The sequence below is a fragment of the Oppia nitens genome, unplaced genomic scaffold, assembly GCF_028296485.1.
Source record: "Oppia nitens isolate AA-2021 unplaced genomic scaffold, nextdenovo-longstitch-racon4-pilon3 scaffold33_pilon_pilon_pilon, whole genome shotgun sequence".
Taxonomy (NCBI): Eukaryota; Metazoa; Arthropoda; class Arachnida; order Sarcoptiformes; family Oppiidae; genus Oppia; species Oppia nitens.
Window position 1 is genome coordinate 94,178 of NW_026533214.1, and position 22,573 is coordinate 116,750.

A 22,573-nucleotide genomic window follows, 5' to 3' on the forward strand; every position below is an offset into this window, starting at 1 on the left:
TATTAAATTTAAAATTGTTGCTTGTTAAGTTATTATTATTATTATTATTATTATTATTGTTGTTGTTTACAATATTCATAATTTTTTATTATTAAAATAAAAATTATTATCTAATTGATTGATAATAATTATTAAAAAAAAATTACAAAAAAATATTTGTTAATATTTTAATTTTAATAATAATAATAATTATTATTATATATTATTATAGTTATATTGAAGTTAAACATTAATAATAATATAACTATTGTATGACTAATCAAAACAACAACAGAAAAATGTTTTTCATTTTGTTAATAATTAAATTGAAAAAAAACTTTCAAAAAAAAAATATTAATATATACATAAAAAAAAGTTTATTAACTATTAAATTGATTTATTATAACATTTTAATTAATAATATTATAATTAATAATTATATGTAATTTGCAAATAAATTATGAATTGTTTGTATAAGTAAATTAAAATAATAATAATTTTAATTTTGTTAGTAATTTTTTTTAAATACATAAAAATATGACTAAACAAATTTTTTTTAGTAATTAAAAAAATTAATGAATTAATATAAATATTATATTAAAATCATATCATATTATGTTTAAAATCAAATTTTGGTTACACTGTTAGTATCTATGACTTCTTCTACTACTACATGCCTGTCCTCTACTATTACCTCCTCCTCGTCCACCACTACCACCACCACATCATCCCTATCCCATGGTTGCCGATCGGCTGATCCAAACACCAGGAATACAATGCCACCCAAAACACTGATGGCGGCCGACATATAGAATATATAACTCCATTGCCGACGGGGTTGGCCGGGACTGGCCTCGACAATGTAGCCGATGACCAGCGGTGTTATGAAACCGCATGTAAATGCTATGGTGTTGGCGATGGCAAACACAGTGGCCGTAAAATTGTTGGTCATATCTATTATTATTATTATTATTATTATTAATATTTAATATTACATTTTATTTAGAAATTAATAATAAATAAATAATAATATTTGCATATAATTTCTAACAAATTAATTTTTTAATAATTACTTATGATATATATATGAAAAATACAAAAAAATAAAATAATTAATAATATCAATATATATGGTATTACCTGACACTATAGCTATATCACCGCCAGCTTGAGTACCAAAAAATATCATACCCTTTATAATATTAATATATTAAAAATTAATTTTATAAACAAAAATAATACAAATAAATATAGTATACATGAAATTATATATATATATATATATATATATATATATATATACTGTATTATTGGTTAAAAATAATAAACTAAAAAAATAAATTTTCACTTACAATCATAATCAATGCAATTACTATAGTATTGTTACATTGAGCCCATGGTATGGCTGCCAAACATATTGCCGATACAAATGCAGCTAAAAATTTAATAATAATTTAATAAATATTTTTTATACAAAATACAGTAATATATATATATATGTCTAAAACACAAACCTAACGATTCAAATATTTTTCTTAACAATGTTTTGCTAATTAATTTTTTGCGTACAATAAAATCGGCAACTAATCCACTTAATAGTATACTATGAAAATAATAATAATAATAACAACAACAAATTATAATTAATTAATTAATTTTAATTATACTATTTTTAATAATTTACCTGATAGTCAACACTACATATACCATAGAGTTTATAAAACCATTCTATTAAATACAATATAAATATATATATAAAAGTTATTATAATATTTATCATATATTTAATCCAAAACAAAAATAAATAAATAAATAAAAACTAAATAATATATAATATTTAGTTAATAAATATATATATAATAAATAAAATTTAATAATATAACATTTAATAGTAATTATAATATAATATTTAATAATAATTATAATATAATATTTAATAGTAATTATAATATAATATTTAATAATAATTATAATATAATATTTAATAATAATTATAATATAATATTTAATAGTAATTATAATATAATATTTAATAATAATTATAATATAATATTTAATAATAATTATAATATAATATTTAATAATAATTATAATATAATATTTAATAATAATTATAATATAATATTTAATAATAATTATAATATAATATTTAATAATAATTATAATATAATATTTAATAATAATTATAATATAATATATTGTAAATTAATTTTTTAATGTATAAATTCAAAACAAATCAGTTATCTAGCATATGCTTAGGTAGTTTTTTTTTAATTAGCGATTGACCTTAAAAACAACATACCTGTTCAATGGGATACTTGAATACTGTTTTCAAATATGATGGCAATTTTGACAGTAATAGCTGATAGTTCCAACACATACACCATTTGACTATAATTATCGACCAAATTGGTTTCGATCTGAATATAGCCAACCAGGGAACCGGTAGTTTTTTTAGTTTACTACCATCACCATCACCAGCATCAGCAGCAGCTATGGCATCGATATTTGATTCAATGTACTGAAGCTCTCGGTGTGTAATACATGGCTGATCTCTGGGATCACTACGTATAAACACTGTCCATATCAGTAGCCATGCGCTACATATGATTGCTATTATGATATTTATTTATTTGTAAACCAAAAAAATAACTGTATATTATATATATTTTATATATAAAATTATATATGTTGTATATGTAATTACCCGATACATAGAAAACCGATGGCCAACCGCCAGCAAACCCGTGTTCAGCTAAATAGCCGGATAGGGCATTGGTTGCAATGGTGCCGACATTACTGCCAATTGATAGAAACGATAGGAAAGTACTAATAATATATATTAATAAAAGATTAGTTATTAAACAATCAATTTAGTATTGGATTTAAGTGTATGTGTATGTATGTATATATGTATGTGTATGTGTATGTGTATGTGTATGTGTATGTGTATGTGTATGTGTATGTGTATGTGTGTGTGTGTATGTGTGTATGTGTATGTGTATGTGTATGTGTATGTGTATGTGTATGTGTATGTGTATGTGTATGTGTATGTGTATGTGTATGTGTATGTGTATGTGTATGTGTATGTGTATGTGTATGTGTATGTGTATGTGTATGTGTATGTGTATGTGTATGTGTATGTGTATGTGTATGTGTATGTGTATGTGTATGTGTATGTGTATGTGTATGTGTATGTGTATGTGTATGTGTATGTGTATGTGTATGTGTATGTGTATGTGTATGTGTATGTGTATGTGTGTATGTATGTATAAGTGAGTGTGTATGTATATATGTATGTGTTTGTATATATGTGTGTATGTGTTTGTATGTATGTGTATAAATATGTGTGTAAATATGTGTGTGTGTATATATGTATGTATAAGTGTGTRTGTGTGTGTGTGTATATGTATGTCTGTCTACTGTACGATAACATACCTGCGCTCGTGATCGGGCGCCCATTTAGAACACAATGCATACAACGCTGGAAATATGAATGCCTGAAACATACCGAGCACTACACGACTGGCCACTAGTAGCCAATAGATTTGTGTTCGGGCTATCAATGGTGTCATGGCGTTGATCATCAGCGACACTGCCATACCTGCAGCGCACAACCATTTGGCGCCAAACAGTTCGGCCAGTCGTCCGCCAACTATTTGAAACACTAGATAGCCGTAGAAAAATGCGCCCAATATTTGACTCTGTGTTGATTCCGACCAATCAAATTCACCATGATGATTTTGTTGATTATTTGTATTATTATTATTATTATCACCATGGTCATCAAATATATTACAAGCATCGCTAGTACTACTACTACTATCATGTTTACTACTATTGTTGCTTGATGATTTATTATATTTGGACATGGCCACTATGGCTATACTCAAATTGACCCGGCATAAATACAAATTGAATGTTGCTAGCATTGCCATTGCTATTACTATATAGCGTACAGGTATAATTGATAAAAAACATCCAGTTCCATTATTATTATTATTAGTATCATTGTTGCTTGATGTTTTATTGTTATGTTTATTTATGACACTCATAATTATTTTTAATATTATTATTAAAAAATATAATTAATTATATTTAATAGTTAAAACAAAAACAAACAAAACTAATTAAAAAGTTTATTTTAATTAATTATTAATATTTTAATATAAATTTACTAAATAAAATTGTGTTTAAATTTTTCAATAATAAAATATTTATTGTTATAAGCATTTTTTATTTTAAAAAAATATACTAGGTAATAATTAGTATTGTACAAACAACAACAACAACAAAAATAAACAATTAACAATTTATTAAAACAATTTATTTTATTTTATTAATAAAATTCTAATTTAATATATAAATATTAAAATAATATAATTATATATATTTTTAATTAGAAATATATTTATTATGTCTACACTTGAAATATGTAATAAATAAAACTAATGTAAAAATGCAATAGTAATTAGTTATTGCTTAATTAGTTATTAATAAATTTATCAATTATTATGATAACCTTTAAATATATTTATATATAGATAATAGTTTATAATACTATAACTTTTTTTTTATATATTATTAATATTTTATTTTATTTAGTATTCTATCAACATGTACTTTTAAAAAAATTATTACAGTTAATTATTTATAAATATATACAGGTAGTACTGTATATATTTATATATAAAATATTTATCTATTTATACTAGTATAATAGCTTAATTGATTTTAATTTTACAAATTAACAAAAATGTTGTTTTTTACAAATTGTTTAATTTAATTAACTTTTTATTAAATTGTCTAGTATAATTATTATTTTTTAAAAATAAATAAATAATATTATTTAATTGCTCTATTAATAAATTTAAATACTAATTTTTTAAAAATAATAAAAATAATTATTATATTTGTTATTATATAATACTATCATAAATAACATATATATCAGTACTGTATAAATGAAAATTAATTAATTAATATTTATAATTAATTAATGCAACAAAAAATAACAACTAAATCGTGGACACTGTGCCGTCGGTAGCTGTTACGGGACTACTGTTGGCCTCAGTTACCGCAACCAGTAGTGGCTGCCGATCCCAGTGTTGTTGTCTGGCCGATGCAAACACAATGAATACTAGACCGCCGGCAACGTTGATGGCCGCCGATATGTAGAATACGTACGACCATTGGCGTCGCGGGTGATCGGGACCGCCGGCCGACACTATCGAGCCGATGGTCAACGGTGTTACAAAACCGCATATAAATGCTATTGTATTGCCGATAGCGAAAACAGTGGCCGCAAATCGGTTAGTCATATCTATTAGTAATAGTAGTWGTATTTAAAATAMTTATTAAGGAACTGGAGTTTTTTTTGTGTGGCTTATGGATGCTATGATACTACTACTACTACTGTCTACTTTACCGGCAACTATGGGTACGTCACCTCCCGAGTAGAAGCCAAACATAAACATACCCTTTAAATATAAATAATTGTAAAAAATTAAATAAAATAATAAAAAATAATTGTGAAAAAATAATAGTAAAAAATATAATAATTGTAAAAAATAAATGTATAAAAATAATTGTGAAAAATAATTGTGAAAAATAATTGTGAAAAAATAATAGTAAAAAATATAATAATTGTAAAAAATAATTGTATAAAAATAATTGTGAAAAATAATTGTGAAAAATAATAGTAAAAAATAATTGTGAAAAATAATAAAAAATAATTATGAAAAAAATAATTATGAAAWAAATAATTGTAAAAAATATTAGTAAAAAATAATAGTTAAAAAAATAATAGTTAAAAATAATAGTCAAAAATATTAGCAAAAAATAATAGTAAATAATAATAATAATAATTACACAAAATTTTTAGCAATAAATAAAAAATAATTAATTAATTTAATTAATTAAATTAAAAAACACATACAACTAATAACAATATTATGACAATCGTATCGTTACATTGGGCTAATGGTATGGTTGCCAAACACACTGATGAACCAATTGATGCTATTGTTTAATAACAACAATAACAACAAAATATAACAAATTAATTATCAAATATTAGTTTTTATTTCAAAAAAAAAAAAATAAAATTATTTGTAATTTATTTTATACCTATACTTTGAAATATTTTTCTCAAAATTGTTTTATCCAAAACACGTTTGCGGACCAAAATGTCGGCTAAAAATCCGGCCACAAATTGACTTAATTTTTTAAAAATAAAATAATTATTATTATAAAAAATAATAATTATTTATAAATTACATAAAATTATTGTCAAACCTTATTGTCAATACAACATAGACCAGGGAACTAATWAGTCCATTCTATATATAGATAATAATAATAATAATTAATTAATTAATTAATTAATAAAATTATCTAGCTTGATTTAGTTTAARTTATTARAAATTTTACAGTTAAACAAACAACAACAACAAATAAGTTTARSTAAAATTWARATKTTTTTATATATTATTTATATATTATTTATAATTAGCAATAAATAMATTATTTTTWAATTTTAGTAATTATTATTTTTGTTTAAAACTATTATTATAATAACTTAATAATATTGTTTTGATAATTTTTTTTAATAAAMAAAWTTACCTTGGACACTGGATATTTTATATAATATTATTTACAAATTAATTTTAAAATTTTAAATAATATTAGTGTATTAGTATATATATATATATATATATATGTTTTTTATTTAATTATTATTCAAAATTAATAAAAATAATAAACTTTAAAAAAAAATAATAGTTAAGTAATCTAATATTTTTWWWAAAAAACAATCTAATAATAACTTTATTTAATAATAATATTATTTTTTTATATAAAAAATGTACCTTGGACACTGGATGTTTTATAAAAAAGTTAATTATTTTTTTTATATAATATTATTTACAAATTAATTTTAAAGTTTTAAATAATATTAGTGTATTATTATATATATGTTTTTTATTTAATTATTATTCAAAATTAATAAAAATAATAATTTTTTTTTTTAAAAAGTAATAGTTAAGTAATCTAATTTAAAAAAAACAATCTAATAATAACTTAATATTATTATAATTTTTTTATATATAAAAAATGTACCTTGGACACTGGATATTTGAATACAGTAGAAAAATATGATGGTAATTTCAATAATAATAGTATATAGTTCCAGTTTATAGTAAATTTGGCTACAAAACAGGCCCAAACTGGTACCGATGAAAATATGCTAAGCCAGGGAACTGGTGGTTTGGTACCATCACTGGCACCACTGGCACCACCGCCGCTAATATTTGATTTAATATACCGGAGCTCTGAACGGGTAATCCATGGATGATCGTTGGGTTCGCTTTTGACTACAATTGTCCATATGATTAGCCAAACAGTGGCCAGTATTGCTGTTGTAATAATTAGTTTTAATGGGTTAGTACAGTGACAGCACAGGTAGTATTAGAAGGACTGGACTGTGATTGTAACTGACCAGAAACATAGAAAACCGATGGCCAGCCGCCGGCAAACCCGTGTTCGGCCAGATAGCCGGACAGTGCGGTCGACGCAATTGAGCCGATGTTGCCGCCGATATACGGTAGCGATAGACATGTGCTTTAATTATAAATTAAATATATATATATTTATTTATTTATTTATAATAAAAATAAATATTATAGTTATTGAATTAATAGTTTTTAAAATTAAAACAAACATACACACACACACACACAAAATAAATAACAATTTATTTTAGTATTTTAAATACATTATACAGTATATATATATCAGTATATACAGGTATATATTTATATACAGGTGTATATATACAGGTATATATATAAAGGTATATATATATACAGGTATATATATATACAGGTATATATATACAGGTATATATTTTTATACAGATATATATATATATATATATATATATATATATATATATATATATATAGGTATGTATAAATATATAGATAATAGTGTATATTATTTGATACCAGTTTATTATAAACTTTTAAATCAAAGTTAGTTTAAAATTATTAGAAACTTTTTTTATTTATTTTTTAAAAAAATAGACTGTCATATAAAATAATACTAAATAATACTAATAATAAATTAGCTAGCAGATTTATATTTATTGCAAAATACAGTATATTTTTAAAAAAATATTAATTAATTGATTTAATAAAATTAAATAATAAAATTAAAACTACTAACAAACAAAAGTATCCTTTATTTTTATTATATATTTTTCCCCCTATTTTTTCAAGTATTATATGATATCATATATACAATATAGTTAACCATAGAGTGGATAGTGTATGGTTATAAGTTAGGAAGTGGGGGGGGGGATAGGATGGACAGTTAGTCATATCAAACATACATACCTGCGCTCATGATCGGGTGCCCACTTAGAAAACAGGGCATACGTCGATGGAAATACAAAACTCTGGAATATACCCAACAAAATACGACTGGCCAACAATAGCCAGTATTGATTGGATCGGGCTATGACCGGTGTCAGGGCATTGATCACTATGGACATACCGATACCGGCCGAACACAGCCATTTGGCACCGAACAGTTCGGATAGTCGACCGCCGACCACAAGGAACAGTATGTAGCCATAGAAAAATGATCCCAATATCATGCCCTGGGTTTTATCGTCCCAATCAAATTCACCCAACATTATCGTATGGTCAGCACTGGTAGATGATGGTGTTGTTGGTGATGATGTATTACTACTACCAGTGCTGCTGCTGCTGCTGGTATCGCAAACATCACTGGCCATTGATGATGTGGTCCCGGTGCTTGATTTGTTTGCCGATGATGATGATGATGATGATGGCCTAGACATTGCAACAATAGCTATGCTCATGTTATAGCGGCACATATACAGATTGACTGTACTAAACATAACCAATAGGGCAACAATATAGCGCACAGGTAGGCAACATTTAATTGATGATACATGAGCACCATTATCTGATGATGATGATGATGATGATTGTTTAGTTAAATCAAATCTACCTTTTGCTGCACACATAGATAGTTAGGTTATTAATTAATTAATTAAACTTAGCTAGTTAAAATATAGTGTTATTATTATTATTATTATTATTATTATTATTATTAATTAATTAATTTTGATATTAATTAAATTAACTAAATTAACAATAGTTTATATTTAGTATACATTTTATTATTATTATTATTATTATTATTATAAATTCCAAATTAAAAAAACTAAATTTACTAAATAATAAATAAATATATGATATATTTATTTTTGTAAAAATTATTATTATTATTAATAAAAAGTTTTAATTTACAATTAATACTTTTTTAAAAAAAAAATTAAATAAAAATATTTTTGTTTTATTTAACCTGATTTTTTTGGATTAAATAACTATTAAAAAAAACTATTAAGTGATTGTCAATTAATTTTTTTTTGTAAAATTAAAATGTTATGTTATAAATATAGTATTTTAATTATACAATAGCATATACTAGCAATACATTGTTTTAATTATATACTAAATTATTGTTTTTATGTTTAGGCATAATATTTATTAATTTATTAACATTGATATATTGACTTACAAATTGATATTATATTTTTTTTAAATAATTTAATTTCATCTCAAATTGCGTCTATGGTTTAGTTTTTTTTTTTATTTTAATAATAATATTATCAATAATTAATAAAATTGCAAATTCATTGATTTTTGATTTAAAATAATTTTTAGCTCAAATTCATTATATATTTATATATATCAATATATTAAATAATTTAATATTTGTAATGTTAACTAATAATTAGTATATCAACAAAAATATTATAGTAATAATATTTTATTTAATTATTTTATTTTATTTGCCTAAAATTTTTCACCATAAAAATAATTTTAATTATATTATATGTATATATTATTTTATTATAAGTATATTTATTATTATATTATAAGTATATATATTATTATATTATAAGTATATATATTATTATATTATAAGTATATATATTATTATATTATAAGTATATATATATTATTATATTATAAGTATATACTATTATATTATAAGTATTTATTATTATATAAATATTATAACATATATGCAATAAATTAAATATTATATAATATAAAAAATAATTGCATTAAATTTATTTACTTTAATATAATATTTAGTACACAAAAAAATTGATTTTTTAAAAATCTAATTATTATATTTTATTTTTATTATTGAATATTTTTTTCAAAAAATAAATGTTTGCATACATAAATATTTAATATAATTAAAAAAACATAATTAATAATTATAATGTTATTTACATAATAGTATTTGCCAATAATAATAATAATAATAATAATAAATAAAAATATTTATATGAAAGGTACATTTACATTTATTATGCAAAAAAAACAAATAGTTTATTGATTTTTTTATATATTAAATAAAAAATACTTATAAACTTATTAAACTTTTTTTTTAAAAAAATGTTTGGTATTTTTTATATATATATATATATACAGGTTATATAGTTTTATATGAAAACATTTTAGTTATTTTGTTTTAAAAAAAACTAAAAAGATAAATGAGTTAACAAAAAATATTTCCCATTATTACTAATATTATTATAAAAAACCTAATAATTATAATAAAACAGTTTTTTTTAATCATTATCAAGTAGTGTTAGCAAAAACAAAAAGAAATTTATAAAATAATAGAGAAATTTCTAGAAAGTTTCTAAAAGAAATTTTTTTATTAATGATATCTATTTTTTTATTAATTAAATTAAATATTAATTATCTTTAATTTTCGATAGTTGTTATCTTTAACATTGTTTTTATAATTAATATTTAATTATTATTATTAGTAGTAGTAGTATTTTTTATTATTAATTAAAGTAAATTTTTTTCAAAATTAATTTAATTATATTAAACTATTATATATAATAAAATAATTAATTAAAACTTTACAAAAACTGATTATTATTATTATTATTAAATAATTATAATTATTTATATATAGGTATCCCATTTTGTACATAATAATATTATACAATAATCTATATTATATATATTATAATATTATATGTATAGTATATTAGTAATGTTTTATTAATATATAATATATTAGTTTTACAATATATCTATAGATAGGTTAGGTATTTATAGATAGTATAACAAAAAAAAGTTAAATTTCTATAGAAATTTATTCCTTGAGAAATTTTCTAGAATTTTTTTTTTAAAAGAAAATTTATTAGAAACTTTCTAACTAGTCCATAACTCTATCCATCAAGGTAAAATACTAGTAGTTTATTTGTGTCTATGTCACAATCAATCAATAAAAATGTTTTCAATAAAAAAATTTTAAATACTTTATATAATAAATATATTGTATAAACAAGTTATTTTCAACAACAAAATATTAAATTGTTTTGTTTAATTGTAAAATACATTTAAGTTTTTTGCTTGTTGTTTAATGAAACAAAATATATTGAGTATTATAAATATATTAATTATTTTTTATAAATAATACTTTTTTGTGTGTTATATAAACTAATCGTTTTTGTTAAACGAAAAATATTATTATTAAATCATTATTTAAGTTAAAAAGTAATATATTATTATTATTATTACTATTACTATTAATATTATTATTACTATTAATATTATTATTACTATTAATATTATTATTACTATTAATATAATTTTTACTATTAATAATATTATTATTATTACTATTATTATTATTAATAATATTATTATAATTATTACTAAAACATAAAATTTATATATATATATATAAAATTAGATATAAACAATTATGGCTAACAAAATGAGCATGGCAACTATAATTTTGATTATTTTAACAATATTATTATCAACCTGGCTAATTAATTTAACCTATTGTTATGATTGTCAATCAGTCAAAGATTGTCACCATGATTACCATGATCAATTAATGTTTAATTGTGTCTATGGATTTTGTGTATTGATATGAAATATATATAGTTTTAATTTTTTTTAATAATAATAAAAAAAGTAAGCAGTATATGTTTTTATAAAAATTAAATATATATATATATAAATGTTTAAATTATTAATTTTTTCTAGCTTGAACAAAAAAGTTAATTAATTATTTTTATGTATAATATTATTTACAAATTAATTTTAAGTTTTAAATAATATTGTAAACCATAAATAACAATAATAATTTTTATGTATTATTATATATGTTTTTTATTTAATTATTATTAAAAAAAACAATAAAAATAAACTTTTTTTTAAAAAGTAATAGATAAGTAATCTAATTTTTTTTAATAATAATAATAATTATTATATTTTAGTTTATTTCATACTAAATAATTTTAGGATTAATTTAAAATAAAAACAAATTATTGTAATTTAATGTATTAATTTGTTTAATTAATATTTTAATTAATAAATGGCGATTAAAAATTTAATAAATAATAAATAATTTTTTTTCTAAATTAATTAAATATTTATTTATTTATTTAATAACTTAGTTGGTAAATATAATTTTTGTTAGGTTATACCTATGATTTTTTTTAACATTTTATTTAATTATAATTATTTTAATTAATAATAAAAATTTGGTTAAATCTATTTTTTTTGCAAAAATATTAAATAATTTAATAGTATTTTTGATTTTTAAAAAAAATAATAATAACATATGTACAGTAAGTTATATTAATAAAAAATAAATAAACTTATTAATTATAATTGTTAACTATTATTATTATTAGATGATGATAATAATATTATCGACAAAAATGATGATGGTAATTTTTACAACAATTATTTTAATGACAATAATGAAGTCATGGATGATTCCCGGCAGTCAGGGTAGGGGTTGCCTATCGGATGCCGACTGTCCTCAACTAGTTGTACACTATTATTGTCAATCAGGTTATTGTAAGGCCATTTGAGATAACCTCCACCCCCCAGCACCTGAGCCCACACACACACACATACATATATTTTTTTTAAATAATGTTATTTTTTATATTAACTATATCTATAATAATTTTGTAATTTTGTAAAATACAAGTATTTTTTTAGTTTTATTTATAAAATAAAATCAATAATTATAGATAAAATAATTTTTTAATTAATTTTTTAGTTAATATAAATTATTTGTATATAAATATCAATAATATCATTATAATAACAACTATTATGATATTTTTAATTACAACAAAAAATAAAAATAAATAATGCCTAATAATTATTTAAATTTAATATAATATATATAATAATAATTATTATTACTATATATTTGTTAATTAATTTAACAATAATAATGAATACTTAATACCTAAAAAAAAATACATTTAAAAAAAATTCAAATAAAAAACTAATACACAATAAATATTAAATAAATATTTTTTTTTATATATATAATTAAATTAAATTAATTTTTTAAAATAAAATAATACTCTATATTATCCTTTAAAAAAAATAAACTTATATTTTAGTGACCACTTGTTGTTGTTGTTGTTGTTGTCGGCTATGAGAGGAGGAGGACTGGCCGTCAAGTTTGTCCCAATGTTGTTGTTTGGCTGAACCGAAAGCTATGAATACCAGTCCGCCGACAGTGTTGATAGCGGCGGACATATAGAAAACATAACCCCATTGGCGGCGTACGTGATGGCCGTCGCCGCCGGCCTCGACAATATGGCCGACGACCAGCGGCGTTACGAAACCGCATATAAACGCTATGGTATTGCCTATCGAGTAGACAGTGGCCGCAAATTTGGTGGTCATATCTAAAAAAAAAACAAACAAATATTTTTTTAGTAATTAATTTTTTTTTAAATGTTATGTTGTGTTTCATCCCATTACCGGCCACTATAGGTATGTCCCCACCGGAGTTAAAGCCAAACATAAACATTCCCTTTAAATTAAAACATTAAATGTTTAATTGATTTATTTTTTTTATAAATAATATATTTTTATAGATTTTGTTTTTTTGTAAACTTTCTGTCTCTCTCTGTCTCTCTCTCTGTCTCTCTCTCTGTCTCTCTCTGTCTCTCTCTGTCTCTCTCTGTCTCTCTCTGTCTCTCTCTGTCTCTCTCTGTCTCTCTCTGTCTCTCTCTGTCTCTCTCTGTCTCTCTCTGTCTCTCTCTGTCTCTCTCTGTCTCTCTCTGTCTCTCTCTGTCTCTCTCTGTCTCTCTCTGTCTCTCTCTGTCTCTCTCTGTCTCTCTCTGTCTCTCTCTGTCTCTCTCTGTCTCTCTCTGTCTCTCTCTGTCTCTCTCTGTCTCTCTCTGTCTCTCTCTGTCTCTCTCTGTCTCTCTCTGTCTCTCTCTGTCTCTCTCTGTCTCTCTCTGTCTCTCTCTGTCTCTCTCTGTCTCTCTCTGTCTCTCTCTGTCTCTCTCTCTCTCTCTCTCTCTGTCTCTCTCTGTCTCTCTCTGTCTCTCTCTGTCTCTCTCTCTCTCTCTCTCTGTCTCTCTCTCTCTCTCTCTGTCTCTCTCTGTCTCTCTCTGTCTCTCTCTGTCTCTCTCTGTCTCTCTCTGTCTCTCTCTGTCTCTCTCTCTCTCTCTCTCTCTCTCTCTSTCTCTCTCTGTCTCTCTCTGTCTCTCTCTGTCTCTCTCTGTCTCTCTCTGTCTCTCTCTCTCTSTCTCTCTCTCTTACTCTGTCTATACTTACAATTATTAACAATACGATAACAATTGTATCATTGCATTGGACCAGTGGTATAGCTGCCAAACAAATTGATGAACCAATTGATGCTAAAATTTATTTTTTGAAAAAAAAACAATTTATATGAATTTATTTATCTTTTTATAAAAATAATAAATAATTTATAAATTTTATATTTAAAAATAAAAAACTATTAAATAACTTACAAACTGATTGAAAACATTTTCTAAGTATTGTTTTGTCCATTATTTTCTTGCGGACCAAATAGTCGGCCGCAAAACCCGACATAAATAAACTATATTTTTTTAAATATAATTAATTTAATTAATTAATTAAATTTTTTTAAATATAATTACCTAATAGTTAGTACAGCATATATTGATGAACTAATTAAACCATTCTATATGTGTTTAAAAAAAATTAATTAAATTTTAAAGTTTAAAAAAATTTTGACAAAATAAATATAAATTTTATAGATATATACTTTAGATATTGAAAAATTGAAAACTGTCGAAAAATATGAGGGAAGTTTCAATAGTAAAAATACAAAATTCCAGTTATAGGTAAACTTGACAACGATTGCCGCCCATACGGGTATTGATGTCAGTATTGCCAACCAGGGAACGGGAGGTACAGTTGACTTATTTGTATTATTATTATGGCTATCACTATCATCATCGCCATCATCATCATTAGCAATGTAATTATCATTATTATCATTACTACTATTAGTTTTATTTAAATTATTAGCCGATATATTTGATTGAATAAACTCCAGTTCCCCACTGGATATCCATCGATGATCTTTCGGATCGCTTTTGATAAACATTATCCAAACAATTAGCCAAACACTGGCTATTATGGCTACACACAGACAAAAATATGTATATTTATTATATATATATATATATATATATCTATAATTTATAGGTATATAACCCCAAACATACCGGGCGTATAGAAAGCCGATGGCCAGCCACCGGCGTAGCCGTGTTCGCACAGATAGCCAGACAGGGCTGTAGTGGCAATGGATCCCAGATTGGAGCCAATAGTGGGAAACGATAGGAAAGTACTGTTTTTTTTATTCAAACAATTAAAATATCAAATAAAAAAATAAGTTAACCTACGATCAACATACCTGCGCTCGTGATCGGGTACCCAACGAGACAACAGTGCATAAGTGGATGGAAATATAAAAGCTTGCGATAGACCGAGTACTACACGACTGGCCAATAGTAGCCAATAGATATGGGAACGAGCTATCACCGGGGTACAGGCATTGATTAGTATGGATACGGCTATACCGCCGGCGCACATCCATTTGGCACCGAACAGCTCCGATAGCCGGCCGCCGACCACCTGAAGCATTATATAGCCGTAGAAAAAGGCGCCCAATATATCGCTCTGAGTAGACTCGTCCCAATCAAACTCACCGCTACCGGTGCTGCTGTTGTTTGTAGACGACTGTCCACTATGTTTGACAACATCACTAGTATAGCATAGATCGTTGTCTATTACCGATGATGATGAGTGGCCACCACCACTGCCAGTGGCCGGTTTGGCCATCGATACAATAGATATGCTTAGATTATATCGGCACATGTATAGGTTGAATGTTGATAACAGTGCCAGTATGGCCACTATCCAGCGCACTGGTATGCATGTAATACCCCCACCCCCACCTCCTCCTCCTMGGCTATAATCGATACTTTTGATATTAATATCATTAGTATTATAATTATTATTATTATTATTATTATCCATCACATAATTATTTGATTTTAAACTCATAATTATTAAAAAAAACTAAATAAATAATTAATTTATAATTTTTTTGCTGTAATTTATTTTTTAATTTAATAATAACTTAATCCTTAAATTAGGTATTAATTGATTTATAAATGATTTTTTTTGTGTGCACTTAATTTTTTTATTGTTATCAACTAATTATTAGTTTTTAATTATTATTATTATTATCTGTATTTATTTTTATTGTGATATTTTCAATATTACTACTATTTTTTTAATCGCTATAAATTTTTTAGTTATCAAAAACTAATAATAATTGCAAACTTTTTTCTATATTAATAGTAATAATGATTTTTTTGTTTTAAATATCATTTATTATCAATACATTGTAGTAAAATATATATATATTTATAAATGCAATATTTATTTTGTTAAGTAAATTTGATTTAATAATAATAGTATATTTTTGATAAAAAAAAATTTAAATTTAAAACAATAATTATCAACAATCTATTAATTATGATCTCATTATTTTTGTTGTTGATTATCTAATCTATAAATATATATTTATGTTTTATTTTAGTTAATTATATAATCCTAATATTATAATAACCTAATATTATTATATATATATATTATATTTGATTTTTTTTAAAAAAAAACTACTAATAAATTAAATATGTTTGAAAAATAATAGATAATTTATTTTTATTTATTTATCAATAAATGGACAATTTTTCCATAAGTACTACAGTATAATATATATAATTTAAAAAATAAAATTACAATTATCATTAAATAAATATTGATATTGATTTAATTAATTAATTCATCTAGTACATTTACGTACGTCAATCAATCAATTAAAAATTATTAATCATAATAGGATGATTGATAACAAAATTATATAAATATATTTTTTTAAAACAAAATATATGCTACCGTTAACTATAGATAAGTTAATCAATACAGTATAATTGAAACAAAAAATTAATGTCAATTATTATGCAATTATTTTATTTTCAATTATAAATACTAATAAAAAAATATTTTTTGAATTTTAATTGATAATAAAATAAAAATATTATTTTTTTGTTTGTAAAAACTAATAATAATAATAATAATAACTTAATTAGTGTTAAATGTTAATTTATATAAATATAATTAATAATATTAAAAATAATTTACCAATAATATACTGTATATAATATTTAATATATTTTTATTTACACTATTTTACAGTATAAAAAAATATAACAATTAAATTATTGTTAATAATAAACAAACAACAAAAATCTAATTTAATAAAAAAATATTTTCAAAAAAACAATTTATTTGTCAATATATAAACGTAAGTTAATATTTGATTCAATAAAAAAATTATAACTATTTTCATCAATTATATATGTGATTAATAACAAAATTAAAATATATATAATTTATAATAACTATTAATAAACATACAAATCATTATAATTATTTAACCACAAAAAAATCATAATCAATAAATATTTAAATGATAATTATTGTTAGATTTATATATATTTAAATTACAAAATATTGAATAATGAAAATAATTAATGAATTTGTTTACTACTAATGATTGATATACAAAAATTTTTTTTTATGAAATGTTTGTTTTGTTGATATAATAATATATTTATGATATTTAACATAAAAAACACATTTTCAATAATTATTATATAATATATTTTGTTCAATAAATCATCAAAAAAATAAAGATAAACAAAAAAATCATATATATATATATATATATCTATATATAACACAAATATAGTTATAATTATTAATTTATTGCTGTATATATATATATAACTAAATCAATGATTATAAAGTTTATAATGCAATTAAACCAACAACAAAAATCTGCATTTAAAAAAAATCTAATTTCTATGACACCCCTCCCTCCCCACCACACAATCACCTCCTATATTATACATGCATTTATGTGTGTATGGGTAGGGTAGGAACGGTAGGTATATATATATATATATAGTGATCATCTATTATCAAGTATCTGATCGCTAAACTGTTGTTTCAGACGCTGATTGCGCGATCGTTCGCGCGAACGGGTAGTCTCCAAAAACTGGTTATCCTTACGGAGTTCCCTAATATATTTGATAGCCGTAGTCAATATGGATATTTTCGGTGCACAATCACGCGATCGGCGCCGCTGGCCGCCCATAAAACCCGATTTGGTTAACCAAGGTATCTGTGCGCCCAATCGGACAAACTGGGCGGTCATTTGTTGTCGCCGTAAACGTTCCGTACCGTTATGTTTGGATCGGAGATCGTTGTCATCGGCGGCTATGCAATAGTTTCGGCCAACACTTTCAAACTTATTATTATTATTATCGGTGACGGCATCAGAGGTTGTTGCGGCAGTACTACTACGACTACGACTACTACCAGTGGCCAAACGTATCCGTTTGAGCGACAATTTGCTTGATTTAATGCTAAAGTTTTGCATATTATTATTATTATTATTATTGTCATTAATGTTTAGCCGACGGGTAAATGGACCCTTGTGTTTGATAATAGATTTGCTGCCAACAGTACTACTACTACCGGTACCGCTAATAATTTTGCCGCCGCCGACGGCTCCCGGTGTGGCCAACAATGATGTTCCGCTGCCGCCGCCTCCGTCAACAGTATTGTCTATTTAAAAAAAAATATCAAAATTATTATTAAAAGACAGTCAACGAGGAGTCAATAAAGTCAATGAACGGTACCGTTAGCTTTGTCATCGCCGCCGCCGCTGCCGCCGACTCCGTGTCTCTTAACCACTAATAGTGTAATCTTTGGTCGTTTTTGTGGACTATCACTATCGCTGCCGCCGACACCAACACCGCCGGTCAATGGCACCGGCAGTTTTTTTACGGTAATCAACTGTTGGCCACCAACACTACTACTACTAGTAGTAGTTGCCGTCGACGACTGACGATGACTAGCGGCGGCTGCGGTTGTGTTTGTGGTAAGCATTTCAGTGACAAACGCAAAGCCATTGGTTGTAGGCTTTTGTCGGCGGCCACTATCATCTAATTGCCGATCAGTTTTCTGCCGGACGTCCTCTTTGCCAACAATGTCTTCTCCTTCTTCATCGACTTCTTCTTCTTCGGCCATAAGATCGTCAATAATGTCGTCGTAGTCATAGTCGTCGCCGCCGTCGTCGCCGCCGTCGTCGACGTCATTGTCGTCGCCGTCTTCGCGATCAATATCGACAGCTATGGCTCTCTCTTCAGTTTTGACGACTTGGGAAGTGATGAAAGACATAATAATAATAATAATTTTAAACAAAATAAAATCAAAAATCAGTGGTCAGTACCGCATATATTAGCCAACGATGACGCCGATGACGGCGCAGACGGATCGACTAATTGGCCGCCAATAGTATCGCCCGTATTGTTGTTGTTGTTGGCGTTGTTGGTGTGGTTATCATCGGCTGTACGGCTGCTGCAGCGGCGGCTAAGTTTCAGTGCGTCCAACTCGTCGCACGATCGGACAATATTGTCGTACAGTTTCTTCCGCAACAATCGGCGGTTACGCTGATTGTGGCGGCGATAGTTGTCGATTAATTCCCGTGAATCGCGGCGGACGTCCTCCAGGATTGAGTTCAATAGCCGAACAAATACAAGTTCGTCGGCCAGTCGGCGATTTTCGGCATACAAATCGTCGACCAGATCGGTGACCACTAGTTGAGACATCGGCGATATCGGCGATCGGCGGCGACAACAGTGGCGGCGGCGGTAAAGTTCGGGCAATGCTTTTGACGGACAACAACAACAATAATAACAAAATTATGTGATTATAAGTAATGTTACAAAAGTTAGTTTAGATTTAAATTACATTTTTTTAGTTCAATTGAATTATTTATTAATTTTTTTTTTTGAATGCAATATAAAAATGTTTTGTTTATTATTATTATTATTATTATTGAATGCAATGTTTATATTAATATTATACACAATGTTTATATTGTTATCTTAAATAGTACATAATTTACATTATATATAGTTAGTATAGAATTCTATACGAAAATTTTATGTATAAATTGGTACTATTTATAAGTATATGAGTATTATTTGATTATTTTTTTTGGTAAACTATAGTGACTCCTATTGATTAATAGATTAATTATTAGTTAAATATTTAAAAAAAAGTTTATTAAAAAACTTTTATTTTTTTTTGTTTTTTTGTTTATTATTTATTTATAATGAATCAATTATAATTATATTTTGTACCTGGAACATAATTAATTAATAGTTAATTATTTGGTGATATTTAAAAATAAAATAATATTTTATTTGTTAAAGTTTGAAATACTTTTTTTTATAAACTATTTATAATAAAAAAAATAAGTTAATTAAAGTGATTAAACTAAAAAAAATTATATAAAAAAATCTAATAGTTATTAAACTATTATTATCTAAATAGCATTAAAAAATAAGTGAAAAAATAATATTTTAATCAATTAATTAATTAATCCTAATTAATAACTTCCTAAAACTAATAATTTATTTATTAAATAATTTTTCATAAATAATTGAAATATAAAAATAGATAAAAATATAATTATTGAATTATGTTAAAAAATAAAAAAAAATCAATAATAAAACATGTAATAAAGCAATCAATTTAAAAGTCAAAAATCTTTTTATTTCTATATTAGAAATATATAAAAAATAAATCAAATAAAAAATAATAATTTATAAATAATTAAAAAAATATAATTATTTGTAACTAAAATAAATACAATATAAAAATCTATACATTTATATTTCATTCAAAATTTATGATCAGTTTGTCTTAGTTGTAGAAAAACTTTTTTCTTACGATAACTATTACTACTACTACTACTACTATCACTACCGACACCACAACTACTACGACTACCACTACTACTACTACTACTACTAACAGTAGTATCGCTGGACTGTCCGCTACCGTCATCGATGGCCGCCACGGCCGTCGCCATCAACACTACTGATACATCCATCCTATGTTTGATGTCGACTCCGGTAATCTGTCCGTCCATTTGATATCCATTGGACGCTACGGTCAACTGTGGAGACAACGGTGCTGTTGATGTCAGTGTCGGTGTTGTTGTCGGCATCGGCTGCTGTTGTTTAGCCAATAGCGACGGACACTTGTGCTGATTGTATTCGTGAATCCTGAGATTACGGTAATCGACAAAATAGTCGCCACAAAACTGACAGACAAATCGTTTGCCTTTAATCGCCGAATGTTTGGACGATTCGTGCGAATAGAGGCCACTCAGCTGTTTGTATCGTTTGCCGCACAGACCGCACTGAAATCGCCGATCATCCGAATGGACTAAACGATGATTTTCCAGTGCCGACCGAAACCGAAATTGTTTGCCACAATCGCGTTGGTCGCAGACATACGGTTGTCGATGATGTGGATGATTGGCGGCGGCACCGGTAGTAGTCGTCGACACCGGCGGCGGCGAACAACAACCGGCCATTTGTTGCTGTTGTTTCGGTAATATAACCGGCGCGGGTACGGTAGCTACTGGTCCTATAATAACAGTGTTGTTGGTCACCGGGTTTACCGTAGTATTAATAATATTATTATTATTAACAATAGCTATATTACTGCCGCACAGATGATTGGCCAGTCTAGTAGTATTATTGCTTATCCAAACACCACCACCACCACCACCATCATCTACCTGTCCACCACCACCATTGGCTACTACCGGTTCCCTATTATTAGTACTATTGGGATAATATGGTGGTTGCATAATAGTCATCGGAGGACAGTTAGCATACGTTTTGCTGACTACTGTACCGGTGGTGATGGCGATGACAGTATTAGACGACACGTTATGTGTCACGTAGTCATCATTGTTATCACGGGTGTGGTGTTGGCGGTGGTGGTGGACATCAAATGGCCGCCAAATGTGTCCATTATTATTATAATTATTATTACCGCCGATATTATTGTCGCCCATAATTGCCGATTGACTTATAGATTATTTTAAAAATATAAAAATATAATTTATATTGAATTTATTTTTTGTGGTCAAAAAATAAAATAATTAAAACAAAAATAATATATAAATTACTTGTTATTAGTATAATAGTAATTATCAATAATTTTTAAATAAAAACCAGTATAATAAT

At 25.0% G+C, this 22,573-nt stretch overlaps 5 protein-coding genes across 5 annotated transcripts; all 5 read right to left on the reverse strand.

Annotated features, from left to right (window-relative positions):
- Positions 1-604: 604 nt before the first annotated feature.
- LOC128956811 (putative inorganic phosphate cotransporter) lies at positions 605-3,917 on the reverse strand. The gene is made up of 8 exons (XM_054302524.1): positions 3,418-3,917; positions 2,687-2,808; positions 2,282-2,592; positions 1,664-1,707; positions 1,494-1,582; positions 1,332-1,414; positions 1,120-1,171; positions 605-933 (listed from the first exon to the last, which is right to left on the reverse strand). Exons 1-8 carry the CDS (start codon positions 3,915-3,917, stop codon positions 605-607), a joined length of 1,530 nt encoding a protein of 509 aa, XP_054158499.1.
- Positions 3,918-4,997: 1,080 nt separating this feature from the next.
- On the reverse strand, positions 4,998-9,034 carry LOC128956812 (putative inorganic phosphate cotransporter). The gene is made up of 5 exons (XM_054302525.1): positions 8,376-9,034; positions 7,478-7,599; positions 7,207-7,394; positions 5,408-5,459; positions 4,998-5,302 (listed from the first exon to the last, which is right to left on the reverse strand). Exons 1-5 carry the CDS (start codon positions 9,032-9,034, stop codon positions 4,998-5,000), a joined length of 1,326 nt encoding a protein of 441 aa, XP_054158500.1.
- A 2,767-nt stretch (positions 9,035-11,801) lies between these two features.
- LOC128956813 (putative inorganic phosphate cotransporter) lies at positions 11,802-16,305 on the reverse strand. The gene is made up of 10 exons (XM_054302526.1): positions 15,796-16,305; positions 15,608-15,729; positions 15,431-15,521; positions 15,142-15,325; positions 15,014-15,057; positions 14,864-14,952; positions 14,664-14,746; positions 13,860-13,911; positions 13,526-13,783; positions 11,802-11,842 (listed from the first exon to the last, which is right to left on the reverse strand). The coding sequence occupies exons 1-10, from the start codon at positions 16,257-16,259 to the stop codon at positions 11,802-11,804; spliced, it is 1,428 nt and encodes a 475-aa protein (XP_054158501.1). The 5' UTR covers positions 16,260-16,305.
- Positions 16,306-18,342: 2,037 nt separating this feature from the next.
- Positions 18,343-20,263, reverse strand: LOC128956883 (uncharacterized). Its single transcript, XM_054302596.1, has 3 exons — positions 19,753-20,263; positions 19,160-19,678; positions 18,343-19,085 (listed from the first exon to the last, which is right to left on the reverse strand). The coding sequence occupies exons 1-3, from the start codon at positions 20,129-20,131 to the stop codon at positions 18,427-18,429; spliced, it is 1,557 nt and encodes a 518-aa protein (XP_054158571.1). The 5' UTR covers positions 20,132-20,263; the 3' UTR covers positions 18,343-18,426.
- A 947-nt stretch (positions 20,264-21,210) lies between these two features.
- Positions 21,211-22,401, reverse strand: LOC128956814 (zinc finger protein 787-like). Its single transcript, XM_054302527.1, has one exon. It carries the CDS (start codon positions 22,399-22,401, stop codon positions 21,211-21,213), a length of 1,191 nt encoding a protein of 396 aa, XP_054158502.1.
- Between the last annotated feature and the right edge of the window lie 172 nt (positions 22,402-22,573).

Bases quoted from the DNA above. Each gene is read 5' to 3' on its own strand.
- LOC128956814 (XM_054302527.1), bottom strand. From the start codon at position 22,401: ATGGGCGACAATAATATCGGCGGTAATAATAATTATAATAATAATGGA.
- LOC128956811 (XM_054302524.1), bottom strand. From the start codon at position 3,917: ATGGCAATGCTAGCAACATTCAATTTGTATTTATGCCGGGTCAATTTG. The intron at 2,593-2,686 runs GTAATTACATAT...ATATCATAATAG, and splicing joins ATCGGTTTTCTATGTATCGG to CAATCATATGTAGCGCATGG. The intron at 1,172-1,331 runs GTAAGTGAAAAT...AATATTATAAAG, and splicing joins TAATTGCATTGATTATGATT to GGTATGATATTTTTTGGTAC.
- LOC128956883 (XM_054302596.1), bottom strand. From the start codon at position 20,131: ATGTCTCAACTAGTGGTCACCGATCTGGTCGACGATTTGTATGCCGAA. The intron at 19,679-19,752 runs GTACTGACCACT...TCACTTCCCAAG, and splicing joins ATCGTTGGCTAATATATGCG to TCGTCAAAACTGAAGAGAGA. The intron at 19,086-19,159 runs GTACCGTTCATT...TTTTTTAAATAG, and splicing joins CGGCGATGACAAAGCTAACG to ACAATACTGTTGACGGAGGC.
- LOC128956813 (XM_054302526.1), bottom strand. From the start codon at position 16,259: ATGTGCCGATATAATCTAAGCATATCTATTGTATCGATGGCCAAACCG. The intron at 14,747-14,863 runs GTAAGTTATTTA...AATAAATTTTAG, and splicing joins AAAATGTTTTCAATCAGTTT to CATCAATTGGTTCATCAATT. The intron at 11,843-13,525 runs GCCGACAACAAC...TCAAAATTATAG, and splicing joins CCAGTCCTCCTCCTCTCATA to TTGCCATGCTCATTTTGTTA.
- LOC128956812 (XM_054302525.1), bottom strand. From the start codon at position 9,034: ATGTGTGCAGCAAAAGGTAGATTTGATTTAACTAAACAATCATCATCA. The intron at 7,395-7,477 runs GTCAGTTACAAT...TTATTACAACAG, and splicing joins ATCGGTTTTCTATGTTTCTG to CAATACTGGCCACTGTTTGG. The intron at 5,460-7,206 runs GTTTGGGCCTGT...TTATATTTAAAG, and splicing joins GCATATTTTCATCGGTACCA to GGTATGTTTATGTTTGGCTT.